Source organism: Hydra viridissima, unplaced genomic scaffold, assembly GCF_058129835.1.
Source record: "Hydra viridissima isolate aposymbiotic clone 2 unplaced genomic scaffold, HvirCarnegie_v1 scaffold_10, whole genome shotgun sequence".
Lineage (NCBI taxonomy): Eukaryota > Metazoa > Cnidaria > Hydrozoa > Anthoathecata > Hydridae > Hydra > Hydra viridissima.
Genome location: NW_028324309.1, coordinates 9,547,748 through 9,569,761, shown reverse-complemented (window position 1 = coordinate 9,569,761; position 22,014 = coordinate 9,547,748). Strand labels below are relative to the sequence as shown.

Here is a 22,014-nt window from a genome sequence, read left to right as displayed (position 1 = left end):
AAAATTGTTATTAAGAAACTGTCTTAAATATTTCTATAATTAGTAGGTAAGCACTTTATGTATTTTTCGTAGTTTTTAATAATTTTAAGGTATTTTCATATATTTGTAAAGCATTGTGTTAAAGTGTAAATTAACTAACTGCCAATTTTGAAGTTTTTGATTTTTATTTATTTTTAATATTGTATTACAAAAAATTCTTATAAAGAGTATTTCACAAGAAGCGTCATATACTACTTTACATTTGTGAAATATTTCAAATCTCTATTTTTAGTAACAAAAAAGTTATCGATTTTTGGTCCGAAACACACCTTTATTTTCCACTGTGCACCGCCTTATTAGAGCGTTAAAATCGATAAAAATCTTTTGAATTGTAAAATGTTGGCGCGAATCGAGTCAATCGAGTAAGTTAATATTTTCTCGTCTTTTATCGATTTCGATCATTTTTATCAAATTTCATGGTTCTCATAGAACTTTCAAATAAAAAGCTATGTATTTTAGATTTTCATAAAATAATTACGGTTTATCAATTTTTTACGACTATATAGGTTTTTTTAAAGCTCTATACAAATTTTGACATTTAAACAGTCAAATTTAAAGTAATTTTTATCTATCCGAGTGAATAACTCAAGGAAAAGGAAGCTATCATACCTATTATAGCTGATAAGTATAAAATTGCTAACAGGGTACATTCGCTGACTAACGACAAGAACTCAGCATTGTTGATAAGTGAAGAACAAGTTAAAGACTGAATTCTGAATTGCTAAATGCTGGCAACATTTAAGAGTAATCTCTGAGTGTATATTCATTTATATGACACTTACCATTATGCTGTTGCTAAAAGTAGTAGAAGTAATTTTTCATAATAATAAAAAACAGTTTATTACTAGAGAGTCTAACTTAGGCATTGGTAACATATCTAAATGCTCATTTGACTTAATTTATTGCTCTGGTTGCTACTATTGTGAATGACATCCTCCAACAAAGAGGGCAGAATGACCATAATTAGCAAATATTATTTTGTGATACTGGTTGTAAAACTTTAGTGTACTTGTAGTTATATGTGAATGTGAAAAATGCTATCAGAGACTATATCTATAAGAACTCATCTCAATGGTGCACAACCTGTATTGTTGGTTGCTCTAAGAAAGGAAGACCTTGCCAATAAGCAAAATCAAGAAGAACAAAAACAAGAACTTAACAAAGTTGAGAAATACATTCATGTGATTGAAGGTTTTTAAAATTTGTTATGATTTATGAAGATTTTTAACATTTTTCAGATTTCTGTGCTCTTTGTATAAGAGAGAGAGACCTAAGACCATTGTAAGGAACCTGAAGTATAGCTCTTAAAACCAGATCTCAGCAGTTAATTACCTGCTGCATCCATACTATAAAGGATCATATTTTAGGCAGAAGGGCATTTTTGATCTGGTTTACAAAAAATTAGTCAAGCATCATCCAACTACTATTGCATACAATCATAAGAACTGACTGGACAAAATATCAAGCAATCGATGGCTATCCAACATTGTTATAAATATGTTTCAAAACATGATGAAAAACCAGTTTAAAGAAGTGAGTGAGCTGCAAAACAATATTCTTGGACAAAAATCCTGACTATGGTGGAGAGTTATGTTCAACTATAGTCAAGTGTGGTTGATTGTACTGTCTTTGCTATTTCTTTAAGCCAAATAATATAGCCTCCATACCAGAGATGAGAGCGCATGTTGCATTGCATTAAGGCTAATAAACCTTCTTTACCTCAATTATTCCTAAAAGATGCTTTCAAAAGAACATTTTGATTGAACTTTTTTGCATTTAAAGAATACCATAGAAAAGCATAGATAGTGCCTTGCTAAACACACACACAGATATTATATATATATATATATATATATATATATATATATATATATATATATATATATATATATATATATATATATATATATATATATTTGTGTGAATATCTACAGTACAAAAGAAGTCAAAAGTAGGGATATACTTTTTATTTGATTTTCTCAAAACCAAACTTTTTGTACTTTTTGTATGAGACCATCTTTACAATCAATTTTATTTTTGTTTTTTTGTAGAGAGACTGCAAATGTTAATTAAAATAAATTGTTTAAAAATTTTAATGACTTGCTACATTTAATAAGTTTTACTCCTGATATGCAATTAAACTAGTTACTAGTGACACTATATTTTGGGGGCGTTCTACTATGGATGGAAATTAGCTCCTAAATTTATCAAGAGTTAACATTAATTAATACTGTCATTGGCTGGATATGAAAAAGTTTGTTGCAAAAAAGCTTACGTTATGAATTGCTATTCATGGTGGATGGATGATGTTAGTTTTTTATCATTTAAAATTGTAATTATAATATGATGGTATATAATTTTTGATGAAAAATATTTTTGTTAAAAAGAATGAGATAAAGTAAAAATTCATGAATTTGAGGAACAAAAGAAGTTCCCATAAAATGTTTTTTTAGTTTTTAATCTCTATGTAAATTTAAGGCATCAGAATTACAAAAAATTATTCTCATAAAAAAGTTTTAGTTTGTGTGAATTTTTATATTTAATAGATATTTTATAAATATATTTTTAAATCACTTTAATTGAAAGATTTATGTTTTATTACATCTTATAAATTTAGTTTGTTTTAATTTGTTTATTTTTGTACTATTTTAGTATGTAAATATAAACTATAATCTTAAAAATGTTCTATAAATTAAGTTGTTGAAAATCAGTTTTGCTTACAAAAGTTTGATGAACCAAAACAATTTTCTTAAAAAGTTTTTTTTTTTTTTTTCCCCCTTTTTTTAGTCTGCTAACTGTTTTTGATTTGCTAATGGAAACATTTTCTCTAAAACTTATAAAGAAGCTTGATAAGTATATGCTCTTCAAAAAAGACTAACAGTTTTTTCTTTTTACAAAAGCCATATTTTTTTGAAAAATTGGTTCATTGATGTTTTCATGAGTTAAAAAAAAGAGTAAAATTTTAGATTTCAAATTACATTGGAAATTTTTATGTAAATTATCTCTATTTTTTATAAGCCAATTTTTAAAAAAAAGTTTAAAACTCTGAAATAAATTTGTAATTATTATATTTAATGATTTTTTTTTTTTAATCTTGATTTCTTTATTGCAAAAGTTTTTTTGTGTGGATGTATACAAAAATACTTTGATTGGTTTAGAATTCACTTTTCATGTTAAAATTCATGTTAGAATTCACGTTTCATGTTATGAACATCATTAGGTTTTAGACCCTTTCTTTAACTTTTTACTTATAAAAATAATTTCATGTAAAGAATTTTCTATTAATTATAACACTTTTCTCTACATTTTCTCTTACCAATCAAGAGTGCTGAAAAAAGTCTGATATTCAGATAAATTTGAAATTTCATACATATCACTTGTATGATTAACTATTATAACTAACATATTTGATGTACTAATGTACAAAGATGAAGAGAATTTTTGAAAAAGCTGATTTATCTGAAACAAAAAAGACTGGGATGAATAAACCTAATGGTATATACAAGTTATTTTATTAAATTTTATATTAATTTATTTTTGTTTGAATATATATATATATATATATATATATATATATATATATATATATATATATATATATATAAAATCTGAGGGAGAACTAATTTTACATTTATGGATATCATGTTATTAATATATTACACTACATAGCTGTTTTAGTTGTGAAGGAGGATGAAAACAGTCCTGAGCACAAGAGGCAACCTATCAATTTTTCAGTTATACCACCAATGTTGCAGCAGGCTCCATGCACCTTGCTAGTAAGACCTAGGCTATCAACTTTTGCCCCACGACCTACATCAGCCAATCTTATACTTTCAGCTCGTATGGGCCCACCTTACCCATCTAGCAATCAAGTTCAGTTTATGCCAAGAATAATTTCAAATAATTATAGGAAAAAAATGATATCAGCAGGTATCCAAATCTGCTTGTTAATTAATAAATTAGTCAAAATCTAAATAAAAGCTACAAATGTATTCTTCTCAAAAAGAGTTTCTTACAATTTTTCTATTATTAAATTTTATAGAATTGTTTTAATTGTTTAATTCTTTTTTTATTTGTGATACTTATATTTCTTGATAAATTGTTATAAAACAATTTATAAATATTATCCTTTATATGTTTTATAGTTGAACCACCACAATCTCATCCTTGTATTATAAGTCTTGAAGATGAATCAAGCTCTTCATCATCATCTAGTTCATCTGAAACAGGTAGTTTTATAAAAGTCCTATAATTAAGATTCTAACATATGCTGTTTGTACATTGAAAAAAATAAAATTTTTAATTGTTAACAAGTGTTAATAATCTCTATTTCAACCTTTTTTGAAATCCTTTTTATATAAACTTTAACTTATAAAATAAATGTTGAATTTTGTAATAAACATTCTGCTTCTGTGTTTTTACATAGAATTCAGATGTCAGTTCTTATTGGGGATTATTTTTGTCATGAAAAATTGTGTGATTTATTATTTAAAGTAAAACTGCAATAAATCAGAAATTTTGGTACTTTTATCATAATGCTTGTAATTTCAAAAATAAACCTAAAAGAAATCATTGGAAGTGTATAATTGTTTAACCGCTCTGGCTGTGTATGGCCTCATTAATATATCATTGTACATGTTTTTGGCATCTACAAAAGAAAAGTGAGAGAATACCATTAGCTTCTAAAAAATAAGTAAGGCTACTTTTCTTTTTTTTTTTGTCTTTGTTTTTTAGAAGGAGATGATAATGAATCTGCATCAATTTCTTACAGTGAACAACTTAAAAATGAATACTTATCTATTGTTATAAAGGAAGAAGCACCTAGTAGTAGTAAATATGATAGCAAAGCAACAATGAGGGTTGGGACATCCAGAGGTAAGTTATTTGAAAGTATGTGGTATTTTCATAAGTTTTCACTTTTTTTACTTTGATACAGACTTATGACTTTTTTTTTTGCTTATAAGCTACTCTTATTATCTTTTTTAACTTTGATTTAAAGGTGTTCTCTATAGAAATCCACATTTCCAATAGAGCCATTTTATTGATGTTTAATCAATAGAAAGTCATTAATTACTGTAAATATTAACCTTCAAATAGTTAATGACTTGCTATTGATTTTGGCCTTCCCAACTATGATTTCTAGACAAGGTTCCAATTGCTCTAAATTTTTTTAAGTTATTTTTTGATTGGTTTTGAAGGTTTTGATACATCAGCTTTTTAATTAAAGTTTTATTTCTTTTGCTAAACTGCTTTTTTAAATAAAAATATTTTTATGAAGGAAAATAAAAACTTAATAATATCAAGTTTTTTTTCCTACATAAAAAAATGCTTTACTAAATGACAAAAAATTATCAGCAACTGAATTTATTGAATAAAAGAAATTAGGTAGTTTAAATACTAGTTTCTGTGGATTACTTTAAAGAAGAATGGTTTGAATTCACACATTGATAGCTTTTATTTTGCTAAATGATGAATCATGTTAATGATAACCAATCCAACATTGACGCTAACCAGACCAATGTTAACTAATCTAAGATTATCAATATACAAGCTACTACTAGGTAATATAATAATAACTATTGTTTTATTTCTACTAGCTTAACAATTTATAAATAATATTATTTTGCTCAGGAGCTGCGCCGATTATTATCCTCTCAGATAGCTCAGATGAAGAAGAAAAGTTAGAGCAAAGCCCATTTGTTCAGCCTAAAGGTATAGCAATCTTATACTATACTTTTTGTTTACAGTTCTTATCTTCTTTACTTAAGGTTACAGTTGAGTAAAAGTTTTTTTTAAACATGTTTTTTTACATTTAGCCAAAATATCAGTTAGTGATCGAGTACCACAAAAAAAAGTTAATCATTGTAACTTGTAAGTTGCTTCTATATCTATGAAGATATTTTCATGTTTTTTAAAAACAGAATAAAAAAAAAAAACTTTGTGTTGTAAAAATTAATTTAAGAATCTTTTCAAGTTACTTAGTGTTTTTTAAATAATACTCATATGTAGTATTTGCCATGTTATGAGCAGATCTTCATGTGCAGTAAGATTTTAGTTAAATCATAAGTTATTGGTTCTACTACTTTATAATGAGTTACATATCATATGCCATGAGCTATGTAACATTTCATTATAATGAGCTACATAACAAATGCTATGAGCTATGTAACATTTCATTATAATGAGCTACATAAAAAATGCTATGAGCTATGTAACATTTCATTATAGTGAGCTGCATAATATCTTCTTTAATTTACTTTTTAATATCTCATTTTAAGATGTGGTTTATAAAGATCATTTTCTAATGGACTTTTTCTTATGATTTTTTTTTTCTTATGATTTTCTTGTAAACAAAATTTTAAAGGACTAAAATAATTTTTTTTTTTTTTAAATGAACTTTATTTGATAGAAACCAATTTATGTAATGATAACATTTTTATCTGTTAAGCTTTTTAAAGAAAAAAGTTATGTGTTTTAGTTTGGTAAATTTATAATATATTATATTAGGGAAATTTCACACCTAATGGGAAAGCCAACAGAAGATGATGATGTTATTGCTATTACTCATTGTAAGTGAACATAAAACAAATATCTTTTTCACTTAAAAGTTTCCTCTCAAAGTTGTAGTTATAAAAAAATCTTTTTCTGTTAGTTGGCATGGAAATGATTGAAGTTGAAGATATGGTAAAAAAATTATCAGATAGTTACGACATGGACAAGTATAGTTCTCTATTGATTTATATTTATAGAACAAATGACAAACATAGTCTGAAAGATTCTTCAAAATCACACTAGTATTTGTTGTAGTTTTACTTATACAGCTAGTATATATATATATATATATATATATATATATATATACAGTGGCGTACCTAGGGTAAATAGCGCCTGGGGCAAACACCGATCTCGCGCCCCTCTTCCCCCACATAAAGTGCTTAATTACAATTTTTTAATAAATGATGACACAAACTTTATTTTATATAATATATTTATTTTATATTATATATTATTTCTTAATTTATTTTATATAATTCTCGCTTATTGTATCGCAACGAAGCCTCTTTTGCGCCCCTTTCAGGCTGGCGCCCATGGCACGTGCCCTGCCTGCCCTACCCTAGATACGCCACTGTGTATATATATATATATATATATATATATATATATATATATATATATAGCAAAAATTAAAATAGCAACCAATTTGGTTGAGTTACATTTAGGATAATTATATTATTTTCTCTAAAAAAAATTATTTAAAGGTTGTAGAGCAGGTTGCATTTAGAGGTTTAACTATATCTATGAACTAAAAAATTGTTTTCAAAAGCTGATGATATTGCATGCTCTGATTCTAAGAATCTTTCAAAGCCTATCCCAGAATAAAGATAGTTTTATTTTAGCCAATCCTACATAGTGCTTCCAGCTTTTCAACCAATCAGTAGAGACTGTATGAAAACCTTACACCAATAGCTGTAGACAACAGAATTCAGTGTGAATTTCACTACTGACACATGAAATTAAATAAAATTGTATGGTTGATAAATGTTTTTGATGAATATTGGCCCTTTTCTAACTTATTTTTTATTTTTTAACTCTAAATTTTTTTTAACTGTAATTTTTTTACTTCTTTACGAAAGGCCAAAAAGAATAAACCAGAGAGCCTTTTACCAAAGTGTTAAACATGGCAACAATTTAGCTAAAGTTCTGGCTTTCCTCAGTATGTATCAGTTTTGTATAAAACTTTGCTATTATGTTATTTTTTATTTACTCCTTCTGATACGGTTTCTTCTTTAGTGTAATTTATTTACGTACTACCAACTTATTATCAGCTTATAAATCTTTCAATTAAAGATGCTGGTTCAAATCCTACCGAAAGTATCAAAGGAACATATGGCCTTACACCACTGCATGTGGCTACAATGAAAGGAAATCTTGAAATACTATTGCTATTAATCTACAAGGTTGTTTTTCTATATTTTCAAAAGAACTTTTTTATAATCTTAATTGCTACTTTTAATTTTAGACTATGTGCTTAACTAAAAACAAAATTTTTTTAGTGTAAGTCCAGGAAAGAATGCTATGCTTTAGGAGAATCTTTCTAATTAAAAAATAATTTTTTAAACATCTTTTATTTTAACAAACACAGCCATGTTAACTATATTGTTAATTACATTGGAATTCTTTAGGTTTATATTTTAGAGGAGAGATTACCTTTTAATTCAATCACAAGAGAATCATGATTTTCTTCCATTAAACTTCTTTTTACAAGCTACAATTCATAAACAAATGGCTTAAGCAATAACCAAGTAACGAGTAATAATCAAAAAAATAAGTTAATAAAATGATAAACCAAATATAACAAATATCATGAAATTTTAGTTCTAATTAAAACATTTAAGTAGTTTTAACATAGCTATCAGTTGAAATCATTCCAAACCCATTTCTGCTATATGGAGGAAAATTTCTCTTCTATATTCATTGATTATATTGTCTCTTTTTAATAAAAATAAATAAAAGTGAAATAGTATACCAAAAGTCTCACTCTTTATGCATTAAAATTTCTGATTTTTTTTTGTTTAAACAGAAGTTTTTTTGCAATAAAAAGTAATGGTTTGCCTATTTCTTTCAGGCTGGAAAGGAAAAAATTAATTGTGTAGATAAAAGAAATAGAACTCCTTTGGTATATATTTTTTTAAACTTTTTTTTAATACTACTTGTTCAAGTCTTTTTTTTTAGATGTTTTTATTTTTTTATTTTAAGTTTCTTGCAGTTGAGAAAAAACATATGAAGATAGCTCAATTTCTTGTAAAAGCTGGTGCGAATATTCATCTTGCGGTAAACCTTGATTTTTTAGTTCTTATCAAGATATTCTTCTTTTATCATGTAAATTATTTATTAAGATGTTCACTTCTCTCTATATTAAGATATTCTCTTAAAATTCTCATAATTCTATTAACCAAGATATTAAATGTTCTCTTTGTGAAAATGTTAATTGTTATGATACTCTGATACTTAACTAGTGATATTATGCAAAAAGTTTATTTTATTTAAGTGTTTTATTCTTCATGTTTTATTCTTCAACTAATTTTACTTTCATATTAGTTTTTTTTATTAAGCATAAACTTCTGATTCATAGGATGCTGATGGAATGACTTTGCTCCATGTTGCAGCAAGAAATGGAACATTACTTTTTGTTAAGTGGCTTGTCAGTTTAGGTGTTTCTGTAAATCAGCAGGTTAGAAACATTTTTTTCTTCCTTCTTTCAAATTTTCATTTTTTGATTTTAAGTTTATTTTTTGACAATAGTTTTTAAATATAATTATTTTTATTTTTAGATAAAATTAAAGTTTAATAAAGTTATCTTTTAGGATAATTATGGTTGGACAGCATTGATGTGGGCAACAGAACGTGACTCTAATGCTGACATTATTAAGTATCTCATTAAGATTGGAGCACATACTAATATACTAGATAATGTAAGCTTTATGATATTGTAAAAAATTTACACTAATTTATTTTTAAAATAGAATTTAATGAGTGAAATAGATTCAAGTTATTGTTTTATGGTACTCCTTTTATATTTAAATCAAGTTTATTTAAATCTTTAAAGGAGATCTTGTTAAATAACTTAAAAACAAATAGTTTGATTTATGCAACTTTACAAAATTAATTTTATCCAGAGGGTTTATTTAAAAAAAAGCTCTGTATATACTTTTTTTAATCAATTATCTAGTGTTTTCAATCTTTGGTACTTATTTTTTATCAACGTTTTTTGATTGGTAAGTGGTTGCCTGTCTGTTGTTACTGAAAATGCTGCAAATATATCATAAAATTAAACTATTAACATATGCTAATTCATTTAAAATATATGTATATTTAGGAGATGAATGTTTGTCTTCATTGGGCTGCAATGACATCATCTTTTGAATGTGTTAGTGAGCTAGTTAACAGTCCATTGTATTCACACATCAATGCTAGAAATAAATTTGGAGAAACTCCTTTGTAAGTTTTTTCTTTCTTTTTTTTTTATTCTTAAAATTTCATTTTACAAACAGAAATAGTCTTTTTCACACACAATAAAGCTAATGATGAGTAGATCAGGTTTTTTTTCTTGTGTTTGTGAGAGATGTCATTACCAATGATATTTTTCAATTAAACTGTGAAAATTTAAAAGTCATCTACTGAAACACAATTTAATTTATTATTGGATTGTTAAATTTTGGCAGTTCCTATAAATGCTTTTATTTGAAGATTATTAGTATTAGTATAAGGTTATATATTTAAGATTTTATTTTAAGAATATTTTGAATTTTTTCAGGGATTTCATTTGTTAAACAAAATTTTGAAGTATAAAAAAATGATTAGGTTCTTGAATTGTCATTGACAGAAACCTGTTAGTTTTTTACTGCCCCAAATTTTAGACAATTTTCCTGATATTTGGCATTTGTATGATTAATTATACTAATAATTTCTAATAAATAATCTCAAGTTTAAAAATTTCTTTAGGCATTGTTTTTTTTATTTGTTCATTTTTTCTGTTCTGGATTCGTCTGATTTATTCAACTGCAAATCATAAAACCTCTGTAATTTTTGTTGAAAATTTTTGTTCATTATCAAAGTAAGTTTAATAGGTGTATAAAAATCAAAAATTGTAGAAGGGTAATTGTAGTATATTGATTGATTATTAGTAAATCAAGTATATTTTGATTCCTTTCATGATGCAACATCCCTGGAAAAAATCTCACAGCTTATGAACAAATTGTAAATTCTTTCTAAAATCCTTGTCTACATCAGTTTAACATAATAATCTATATTTAGCTTTATGAGAGTAGCTATAATCAAATATAGGTTCTGAAATTCCATCCATGACAAAGCCTTATTCATATGGCGCTAAGGCTAAATACTGCCAATGCTCAAATGATGTATATATATAGTTTAGAGCCAGCATATTTTATATTAGATGTAGAAGTTAAATTTAGATAAATTGCTTTTAAAGCTTTGTATTTCTTATTTATTTTAATGTAAAAAAGTTAAATATAACTGCTAAAACTAGTTATCTAAGAGATATGGGTTTACATTTTGGAATTAATTCTTAAAAACCAATAAATATACATTAAAAAAAATCCAAGCAAAAACAAATTTTTTTATTTATTTTGTAAGTTTGTAATTTTTTTGGTATGGTAGTTCTCAAAACATTTTACCACACATAAAAGAACTCCACAAGATGAATACATGACACATATTTCTCTCCTTTTGCTTTATCTTTTGGAAACTCTGCACTGTGAATCACTGCATCTTCACAAGATGTTCTCTTAGTTGTATTTAAACTTTCTGAATTAAAATATTCAATTTCAATCCGGTCTTTTGTTTTAAACAAAAAAAAAAATTTTTTTTCTTTGTTAAATTCAGTATTTTGCCTTTTAAATAAATTAAATAGAACACAATTTAATGTAAGTATACAAGTCTTCTTTGATCATTTGAAAGTTTTTCTTATAATTGTATTATAAACAAACTGTTGATCTACCAAATTAACTACCTTCATATACATATTATAATCCAAAATACTTTTAAGTTTTGGTATCATTTGTTTATGGCTTTGTATCATTTACACCTGGTGTCTGGTTAAATAATCTTTAGGTTTCTTTTGTATTTCCATATATGAATTAAAACCACACCTTTTCTATAAAAATAATTTTGTGTTTTTCTGAAAACTAGTAGGCTGATGGCTTACAATTTGGAAAACAAGATTTTAGAATTTATCTATTTTAAAGAAAAAAAATTTTAGGTCTATTTGTGATGAATCGCTCAGTATTTTTTGAAATAAATGTTCAGTATTTTTTGGTCAGTATATATATATATAATTTTGGGTCAGTATTTTAAACAAATGGTCAGTATTTTAAACAAATGGTCAGTATTTCACTTTAGTTTTGTCAGTATAAAAATTAAAATTGGTCAGTAAAAACAGAAGTTTGTTAGTAAAAACTTTATTTACACACTTTTGAAAAATATTTGATCTCCAAATATTTAACAATATGAAAATGTGATCAGTCTCTTAGTAATACTTTAGTAGCTTTTTTTTTGGTCTCCCACAATTTCTTTTTTCACCAATAGAAACATTTTTTGCTGCCAGTGGGGGTTTACAATACTTCATTTGAATTGCAAAACCAACAATATGTTTGTACATGAATTTCTTAAAGAAATCTGGACAGCTACAAAAATTATGTGACCAATTTTCTTTATTGTTAATCATAGTTAAGGTCCAGACTTTAAAAGCTTTTTGTTTGAATTGATCAAAAGTTTTCCATTTCATTTCTTTGATGTAATCTATTTCTGATCGACTAGCTTTTATTTCATCATTTGCAGGTAAATAATATTCAGTTGATTCACCTATTTGCTTGGATGAAATTGATTTGTTGGTTTTGGCCCACTGATAACCTTTTGTCCACAAATTTAGTGTAATTGTTGGTTCTTGGCTGTATTTTTTTATGTTGAATATTCCTTTGACCATTTTGCAACCATCTCTAAAGCAACCTCTTTAAATATTAAGAATGGATGCCTTTCCCTTAAAGTATCTTCATCTTTCACCACTCTATTAAATGATTCAAGAGCATTATTAGTACTTGGTGTGAAATGTCTAAAGCCTTCATACCAAGTTTGATGAGAATTCATCCAATCTGCTTCAAAGTACCTAGAAAATTCTGCTTCAAGTGTTTTTTCAAAAATAATCCTGATGCTTTCTTAAAGATCTCTTTATTCTGACTTTTTTGCAATGTTTCTATATCCTCAATAATTTGATCTTGATGGTTTTTTTTCACAATTGCCTCAGCCTTTTTATTAACATTCCAACACATATGTGCCCAACACATCACCATATCCTTTTTGCCAAAAACATTAGAAAATGCACTTCGAATTGAATGAGCACTATCTGAGATTAATACTTCAGGTTCATACCCTCCCTGGTTGATTTTTGCCTAACCATAAGAATTGCTTTCAAACATAAACTTGAAATCTGCAGTTTTTTCATTGGAACACATGGCCATTCCAAATACATTAAAATGGCAATCCATATCAGTGGTCCCAACTAGTAACACAGGGAACCCTTGCCAATTTAATTTGTACGTAGCATCAACATGTAATTTATCTTTTCCTGAAGCTTGACATAAGAGTCTTTTTGTTGATACAAAAATTTGAAATTTTTAATTGTCTTGGACATTGTCATTTTCTTGTTTGACATCTGAACCATCAGAGTAAACTATTTTGTAGTTTACTATGAAAGGTTCATCCTCACTGTTGGAAACAATATTATTGTCTATGCACCATTGTTCTAATTCCCCAAGAGAAATTGATGTACTGCCATACTTTTTCTTTTTGTAAGCAGTTATATAGTTTTGCAGTTGTTTCATTTGGATTTGGTGGCCATTATCTACAAGGGTTCTTAAAAGTCACACATTTTGTCGATTTCAGTCTTTAAAAAAATTGGGATGGCTTCTTTGGACATGTTGTTACTGTCATATTCATGTCCATTTTCAGTTCTGTAAATGATTACATTATCACTTAATGAATCAAATAAAAGATAAACTGAAGCATCACATTGCTCTTTGCGTCTTTGAATGGCTTTGTATCTATAGTATGATTTTTTTCCATCGTTAGTGCAATTGGAATAATGATAACTCCATTGATCTTCTGCTGTTCTTTTCTGAAAAAAATATTTGAGAAGAAATAAATAAAAAGAAGAGGAGGAAGAAAGAGAAGAAAAGGAAAAGAGAGATAGAGATAAGAGGGTAGAGAGGAAAGAGGGAAGAGAGGAAAGAGGGAAGAGAACAAAGCGCATCTCCTCTCTCTCTCTTCTCTCTCCAAATGTGCAATGATGATGTTACTGGAACAAGAACTTTGTTCTTGTTCTAGTAACATCAACCATGCACCATACAAAGTTAACCAGTGCCAATCCTTGTTATTTTTGTTTCCTATATGAATAAAGTTGCAGAGAAAGTCAAAATTTTCTCTTTACAAACCAAGGTGTTTAATCTGCTTTGTTAAAATAATTTTATTTTATTTGATGCAAAAATGCCTATCAAAATAGGCATAAACTTTTGTTGGCCATCTTTCATTTAGCAATCTTTCAAAAGTGATTTAAAATTAGTTTTGGTCATTTTTGAGATGTGGTTTTATTCTAATATCAGAATTATTACTATTGTTGGAAAGCAGTAGTGCTGATTGTGTTGTTTTAATTGACAATTTATTTATAAAAGGGTGTCCAATGCCAAAGAGGAAGTTTGATTTGTGCTGATGATGATAGTAATTTCTATTCCTGCAATATCTATAATTGTGAAGATTAGCTTAAAAAATCAATTTCTTTTGTTAATAAAGCCTGTTCAGAGTTTCAAAGTTCTGATTCTTTAATTAGTTCACTTAAAAAAAAAAACATTAGAAATCTCATATAAAGTTTCTTTTAACGAACAATCTGTAATAATTGACAATTATGCAATAAATATTTGAGTATTCAAAACTTTATGTTGTAAATTTGGTGAACAAGATAACAAAATATTTTGACTTTTATAAGACACCAGTCTTGTAATCTATATGACAGTGCTAGCATTCAAAACTCTAAATTTGGATTAAACAACACAAAATAAACAAAATTTATGAACAATAATACAATAAATATCAGAAATGGATTTAAATGTGTTTTCAATTGAAATCTACAACACAGTTCTTTAATTTTTTTCTCTATTGTGAGTGGGTTGTTGAATATTTGAATGTTTGCCAATTAATCTTGAATTGGTGATGGAGTACCTCTATGGCTTGCTCAAAGTAGATTCCCAAGGAAGAGTTTTTCTGTTTAATGAAGTGTTGAACATAATAAAAAACTGTATGTTCTTTTGGTGAAACACTTGCACTTGTTGCAAGACTCTTGAAAATCTTTGATATTTTTCTGATTTTTTTGACTAAAGTATTTCCAAAGCATGCTTTAACCACCTTATAAGCACCAAAATATACATAAAAGAATGCCTCAAGAAACGTCTTTTGCCATTTTTAAGAACACACGGGTAACCCGTTATTTTGGCCTGATTTCGCATCATGTCACTACTCTGGGACAACTTTAAACTGCCTTAAACATAAAGTAGATTTTGTTGAAAAACACTGCAATCCACGAAATTGTCCCGAACTACGTCCTATCGAAAGATATTGGGCTCTTGTCAAAAGAAAACTAAGGTTCAATGTAAAAGAAGCCAAAAACATTAAAGACTTCAAAAATAAATGGATTAGAGCTACCAAGAAAGTCCAGTTGAAGACAAAAGCTGATTTCGAGTGTGAAAGCTAATGTCGAGTGTAAAACGCAAAGTGCGTGTGTTCTCACGTACAAAACTTCACAAACTTTCTTAAGTGAAATTTAAGAATGTTAATATATGTACTTTCAAAATATATATAACATTCAATATCGAAATACAATAGTTAAATAAATATCCTTTATAATGTCCGCGCAGATTTTTTCTGATACATGTCTTAGCTAACACATTACTGTCTTTTGACATATTTTTCTTGTTTAAAATCAGAAAACCATAGACATAGTACTACATCATTTGTGAAATCCTTTTATTGTGATTACCATGATAAATCTCTAGCATAGTAAATTATAGCAGGGAGTTTATATTAGGTTATATTCTGCAATAATTAGCAAATTATTTAATAGATTTCTTAATTTAATTGTTTACCTTACCTTACATGTAATGAGGTATGTGCCATTATTTTATCCATTGTTAAAAATGATGAATGAATTGAAAGCAATGACAGTTTCCCAAAACTTAAGCAGCTTGTTCAACATTGTTGAGGTGTAGTTCAGAAATTTACTTTGATTGACTTTGTTGACTAATGGTATCTTTTGTGCTACATGATCCAAAAGCCTAGCTTCATGAAGTCTATTTGGAATGTATTGGCATATAATGATATTTCTAGTTCAGTCTTAACCTTGATCTTCACAGCATTGGTAGATTTATGTTGATCATACTTAACTATGTTAATTATCAATCGATCCAATATTTCAGTTGTTTTTCTTTTTCAACCATGTCCAAATAAATTACTGACACATTTTGTCTGTTTCTATTTCCTAATGTCTTAGTTGCAATTTCCCATTGAGAATTACTATTCTGATGGTTCTGATTAAATAAGTTGGAAAAAAGTAGTGTAAATGATTATTGGTCTACAGATCCGTAAATGGAAATCCTTATTTTTGGTAAAATCCTGAGCCCAAATAGATTTGGACAAACACTGTAATCACTACATTTTTCCTATAATGATGCAATAGCTCAGAATGCTGGTCAGCTTTTCAAAGTAGAGCCAATAATGAAATATTCTACAAATAAATTTGATATAATCTATCTGTAAATTATCACATAAATATATATTTTTTTATTCAATTGTTTTTTATTATTCTATTAATATCAAATGGGTATAGCATGCCCCTTGATAGGTACATTTTTTAGAGTTATTTTTATGTTACAGGCATATTGCTGCTAGAATGGACAATTATAACATAGTTCAGTAGGAATTTTTTTATTGTTATTTTTCTTCCTTTTTATTATTGCTATTATTTTAAATTAAACTTAATAGTTCTGATTTACTATTTATTTACTTCTTGTTCTTAGGTTCTTGCTTACAAATGGTGCTGATCATACTATTAAGAATACTAGTGATTTAACTGCACTAGATGCAAGTAACAATATAATTTTTACACTTTTCAATCATTGAAAAATATATTGTAAGTATTAAAACCACTAAGCCAAATGTATTGAAGGTCTAATATGTTCATATATTGAAGGTCTAATATATTAATACATTGAAGGTCTAATATTAATATATTGAAGGTGTATATAATAACTATTAAACCAATACATTGAATAAAACTTGGGAGTAAGTTATTCTTTTCTATGGAAACTTTTGACTAACAACCAATATTTTTAAGGGACTGTAGTATCTGTAAACTCCTTAGGAAGTTAAGATAACTCAGTAACCACATTGAGATGTTGCCCATTCACACATTTATGGGATTTTTTCACTATTTCTGCTACATGTAAATCTGGTCTTCTAATCATTAATTTTTACTGACAATTGATTCTACAGTTGACTTTCCAATAGGACAATGATCTCAAACACACATCAAAATTTCTTAAAGCATTGTTTAATGCAAATAAAATCACTGTAATGTTCTGCACATTTTCCTGACCTAAATCCAATTGAGAATTTATGGAAACAATGATGTTTGCATGGTAGCTTCAGAAATACTAAAGAAATGTATCTGATTTCAACTAATAAACTGTGGTTTCAAATTGATAAACTTATCGAGTCTATGCCATCATTTTTCTTAATAACATTAGATGAACTGAGGTTATTATATATATATATATATATATATATATATATATATATATATATATATATATATATATATATATATATATATATATATATATATATATATATATATATATATATATATATATATATATATATATATAATATCATATAAAATATCATATCAGTAATTGATGGCATATTGATTGTTCTTAATAACCTCAGTTCATCTAATGTTATTAAGAAAAATGATGGCATAGACTTGATATGTTTATGATATGTTTTAAAGACATATTCTTAAAAGTTTCTATAGTTTCCATGATAAAATAACACATTTTTTCTTTCTGCAAATTTTTTTTACTATTGCTGTATCAATATATACCTATCTTGCATTGAATACAGGGTGTCCCAAAAGTCACCATCTGATTTGTTTTGCTTAAAGCTTCTAAACTAATCCCTTTTTCTGCATTTATTTTCAGTTAATCTAAGATAAACTCAAAAAACTTTAAAATGGATAATTACACTCTACAACAATGTTGCAACAGTGTTGATGTATGCACAAAGAATAATTCAATTATTGCAACACAATTTGAATTTCAAAACAATTTTAAGTACAAAATCCTCCTTTACCACTAACAATATGGCAATCAATAAGAAGAAGAGTGCAGCAGTTAGGACTTTCAAGATCATCACTGCACCAAATCTTGCATTGTTGGATTATATTTTTTTGAAGATGACAAAAGTTATGCAGTTCCAGTCAATCCTGAAGACAAATGGTTGAACAATGCTTAAGTGGAACCCATTTATTTAATATAATTCTCAAAGCTTAATGTAAAAATATCTATAAGATTTTAATTTTCATTTATTGTTAAGACTTTTTATATTAGTAAATTTAAGAAAAAGTTGTAAGCAAATCAGATTTTTGGGACACCCTGAAGATGCTTAAATTATATTTTATCTAAATCAATATTTTATTGTTATAAAGTTTTTTAAATCAAAATAGTAGGCAGCATATTATGTTTTTGTAAATTTCAATATGAGTTCTCTTAGTTTTGCTGAACAGTGTATATTTATGCCATGTTTTATGTGTATTTTTTACTATTATTTTATTCCTTTATTTTATTTACATTCTGTTACTAATCATTGTTGGTTATCATCTTTTTATCAGGTTTGTCCAACTGGCTCAAAGACTTTCCATTGTATTCGTATTCGAGATATGGTTGGTGAAGTGAAGGAAAAGCCATATTTTTATATTACGTAAGTTAAAATTTCTAAGCTTGTATTTTATATTTTTATATTAAATAATTTAAATTTTTTTATTTTACATTTTATTATATAATCAAACTTTATAAAAGTCACTAAATGATACTTTTCTTGATTTTTATTTAACAGAAAAAATAAAAATATTTACTCTGCTATTTGGGTTTTCAATTTTTATTACTTTTAGTGACATATCTAATGGAAAAGAAAGGATTCCTATCAGTTGCCTCAATGAGGTTTAATGTTTTTTGTTTGTAAAAAAGTTCTTATGAATTTAAAAAATGCAATATGTTTAAATACTTGAATAGAAATTTGAATATTTACTTAGGAAAATGTTGTACTTTTTAAAACCTTTTTTACTATTTAAAAGTATTTTATATTTTTTTTAGGTTTTTTTTTTTTTTTTATTTATAAGGTTGATAATGAACCATTTCCAAATGATTTTGTATACATCTCAAAACCAGAAGAATCTAGTCATTTAAGAGTTAACAGAGGGTTCTCAACAGTTAAGGTGTGTTAATGAATCTCATAAAAATATTTTTATTGTCTTAATAGTTTATTGTATATTTGATTTTCTGTATCTGTTAGTAGTAATTTTTACAAAATACTTTGGATGTCTAAACAGAGCTCTAAATATTATTTAACTTCCAACATTGATTTTCAAAATCCATAAATTTTCTGAAAAACATTTGTAGAAATCTTATACATAAAATGCAGAAAATAAATTTTTTATTTTTTAATGTATAGTTGCATAAGTACTGAGTAAAAAATAATTCTCAATATTACAGCCATGTAAATGTGAAATGACATGTGGTGTTGACTGCAAATGTATAAAGTTGTCTGAAAAGCAAAGGCTTTGGTACACTGAGGTACAAATAAGTTGTTTTTTTGTAGTATATTTTTTTGAAAGAATTTTACTTCAATATTCATGATTTTATTTAGTTCTTGTTAAATACAAAGTACAGGGTGTTTGATAAGTATTGCACAATATTATTTGTCAGTTACTAATTAGCTAATGAGAATATTAACAGAATGTTCCTTTTTTAAACATATATAAGGAAGAAATATGTTGAAGATTGTTATTTTTGAGAAAATAACAATCTACAGCATAAAAAACAGCTACAGCCATCGACAATTTGGTGGCCTGTTTGGAAACTGTTGTGCAAGAAAATGGAGGCCATTTCAAGCATCTATTATAAACTATAAAAAATATTCTTAATTTAGTTGGGGTCTTTTAAATAAAGTTTACTGTAGTCTGATTTTTTTTTTTTTGCTAGCTTATTTTTAAATTATGCATTAATTTTCAAACAGTCTGTACATTATTGGCACTTGCATAATTTATAAGTTTGCTTATTTCCTTTCTTAAAAGGATGGAAGGATTGATATTTCCATATTTGATGAAGAATCACCAGTTCTTTTTGAATGTACACCTCTATGCTCTTGTTGGAATAATTGTCAAAATCGGTTAGTTCAAAAGGGAATACCCTTTCCTTTGCAAGTTATCAAAACAACTACTAAGGGTTAGTATTTTCAATACATAAGTTCTTAAAAAAAGCGCTTTATTTGACTGTATTTTTTTAAAACTTTGAAACAGAAGCATTTTTTAAATGTAACAAAAAACAAATGATGACTTTCATAAATTTTCTTTCTGAAAAATTGTAAGTAATGAATTATGAATTATGGTTTTATTCTAGGATGGGGACTTCGAACCTTAAACCCTATTCCTCTAGGATCTTTCATTCTATCATATGTTGGAGAGCTTATAACAGATGAGGAAGCTGAAAAGCGCAATGCTGATACATACTTATTTAATCTTGATCTTAAGGTTATCTTTTTTAAGTGAAGTATTCTTAATACGTTTATAATTTCTATAAATGCTATTAGTATTTCAAGCTACAAAAGTTCATCATCATTTTTTATTGATAATATTTTTGTTGAAACTTCCCACAAAACTATTAATTTGTTTTGCAGCAAAATGTTTTTTCAAGTTTTTGCTTAGTACCATTTTTTTCTCCATTTTTTAATTATGTTTGTTAAGTTTAATTAAAGTTTTCTTTAAGGCCATATAATAAGGTAATAAAAATTTTTTAGTAAATTAATAAAAAAGATTTAAAGTTTTTTTTTAAAAAAAAGTCAATTTTTGTTCCGTACTAAATCAAACAGTTAAATGGAGTATGGTCAGGAAATACTTGCTATAACAATTAAGCAAAAGAACATGTACTCTGTACTTGTACCAAGAAATTGAAATTAGAGGCACCAATTTATGAAACAAAAATTTAATTCCTCTGACTTTAGACATCAGGGGATGAGCCGAATTGCATGGATGCTCTTCGCTATGGAAATTGTGGTCGTTTCATTAATCATTCTTGTGATGCAAATGTTCGCGCAATCAAACTTTTTACTTCTCATAGGGTATCTTACTTTTTATTGAATGGTTATTTTTTTGTTTTTTATTTGTTGTTATTGTTCTAATTATTCTACTCATTTCAACATTTAATTTTTTTCCATGCTTGATTTAGGATGTTTCATGCCCTGAGATTGCTTTCTTTGCTTACAAGGATATAAAAGCACATGAAGAACTCTGGTAATAACATTTTCTTAAATGATTTTAATTTTTTTTAAATATTGTTTCAACTTTAGTTTCAAATTTTTTTTTTATGATAAAAAGCTAAACATGGAATTTTTTTCTTTATTTTTCTTTATTTATTATTACTTAAGTTTCGACTATGGTGATTCATTTTGGGATGTAAAAATTCAAAATGGAATGTTTTGTAAATGTTTATATGAGTATTGTCAGTACTCCGTAAGTTAATAAATTTTTTTAAGCATTACTGTATTAACTTTGTTAATTGATACACTTTTTCAAGTCAGCTTTATTTTTACTAGGTTAAAGCAAAATCTTCTAAATGTACTTTTTTGTTTTTGCTTTTTTAAAATAATGTTCATGAGGTTGTATAATTTTATGTTAAAATGACGCTCATGAGGTTGTATAATTTTATCTTAAAGGTTTGTACATGATCTTACAACTTTTCAAAAAGAAAAACTACAGAAAAAGCTTTTCAATTTTTTAAGTTGTATTTCTATTTACAGGTCGGACGGAAGGTCAAATGACAGAATGATTTTTTTTATTTTGTGGTGTAAATTTTTTTTTTTAAATTGTAAAATGTACATATAAAGCTTTAACCTAAAAAATGTTATTAAGAAAGATTAATGTTTCTGTTGTTCAAATGTTTTCAACCATTTTGAAAGGAATTTAAATTTTGAAACTAGTAAAACTTATGTTGTTAGTTGATTCATTTTAACTTTTTAAAAAAATTCTGTATTGGATTAGATGATTTTTATTGAAATTATTTTTATTTGTAATTTTAG

At 26.5% G+C, this 22,014-nt stretch overlaps 1 protein-coding gene across 4 annotated transcripts; it reads left to right on the top strand.

Moving 5' to 3' along the window:
* Nucleotides 1–3,318: 3,318 nt before the first annotated feature.
* LOC145182207 (histone-lysine N-methyltransferase EHMT2-like) lies at nt 3,319–21,920 on the top strand. 4 transcript variants are annotated; one of them, XR_016456409.1, is made up of 27 exons: nt 3,319–3,534; nt 3,709–3,969; nt 4,185–4,268; nt 4,774–4,914; nt 5,671–5,751; nt 5,856–5,910; nt 6,547–6,608; nt 6,692–6,758; nt 7,674–7,753; nt 7,888–7,997; nt 8,666–8,716; nt 8,797–8,871; nt 9,173–9,271; nt 9,405–9,512; nt 9,917–10,038; nt 16,537–16,575; nt 16,680–16,747; nt 18,554–18,642; nt 18,833–18,881; nt 19,061–19,156; nt 19,434–19,514; nt 20,015–20,165; nt 20,340–20,470; nt 20,941–21,057; nt 21,165–21,229; nt 21,364–21,448; nt 21,736–21,920. XR_016456409.1 is itself a non-coding variant. In XM_090100549.1 (27 exons), the coding sequence occupies exons 1-27, from the start codon at nt 3,468–3,470 to the stop codon at nt 21,754–21,756; spliced, it is 2,451 nt and encodes an 816-aa protein (XP_089956675.1). In that variant the 5' UTR covers nt 3,319–3,467; the 3' UTR covers nt 21,757–21,850. The 4 variants fall into 4 exon arrangements, 3 of the variants coding, with proteins under 3 accessions (XP_089956675.1, XP_089956676.1, XP_089956677.1); XM_090100549.1 differs by having other exon boundaries at nt 16,680–16,743; nt 21,736–21,850; XM_090100550.1 differs by having other exon boundaries at nt 3,337–3,534; nt 3,718–3,969; nt 16,680–16,743; nt 21,736–21,850.
* Nucleotides 21,921–22,014: the final 94 nt, after the last annotated feature.

Excerpts from the sequence above, each read along its gene's own strand:
- LOC145182207 (XM_090100549.1), top strand. The coding sequence starts at position 3,468 with ATGAAGAGAATTTTTGAAAAAGCTGATTTATCTGAAACAAAAAAGACT. Across the intron at positions 16,744-18,553 it reads GTGATTTAACTGCACTAGAT|GTTTGTCCAACTGGCTCAAA; the intron begins GCAAGTAACAAT and ends TCTTTTTATCAG. Across the intron at positions 20,471-20,940 it reads TATTTAATCTTGATCTTAAG|ACATCAGGGGATGAGCCGAA; the intron begins GTTATCTTTTTT and ends CTCTGACTTTAG.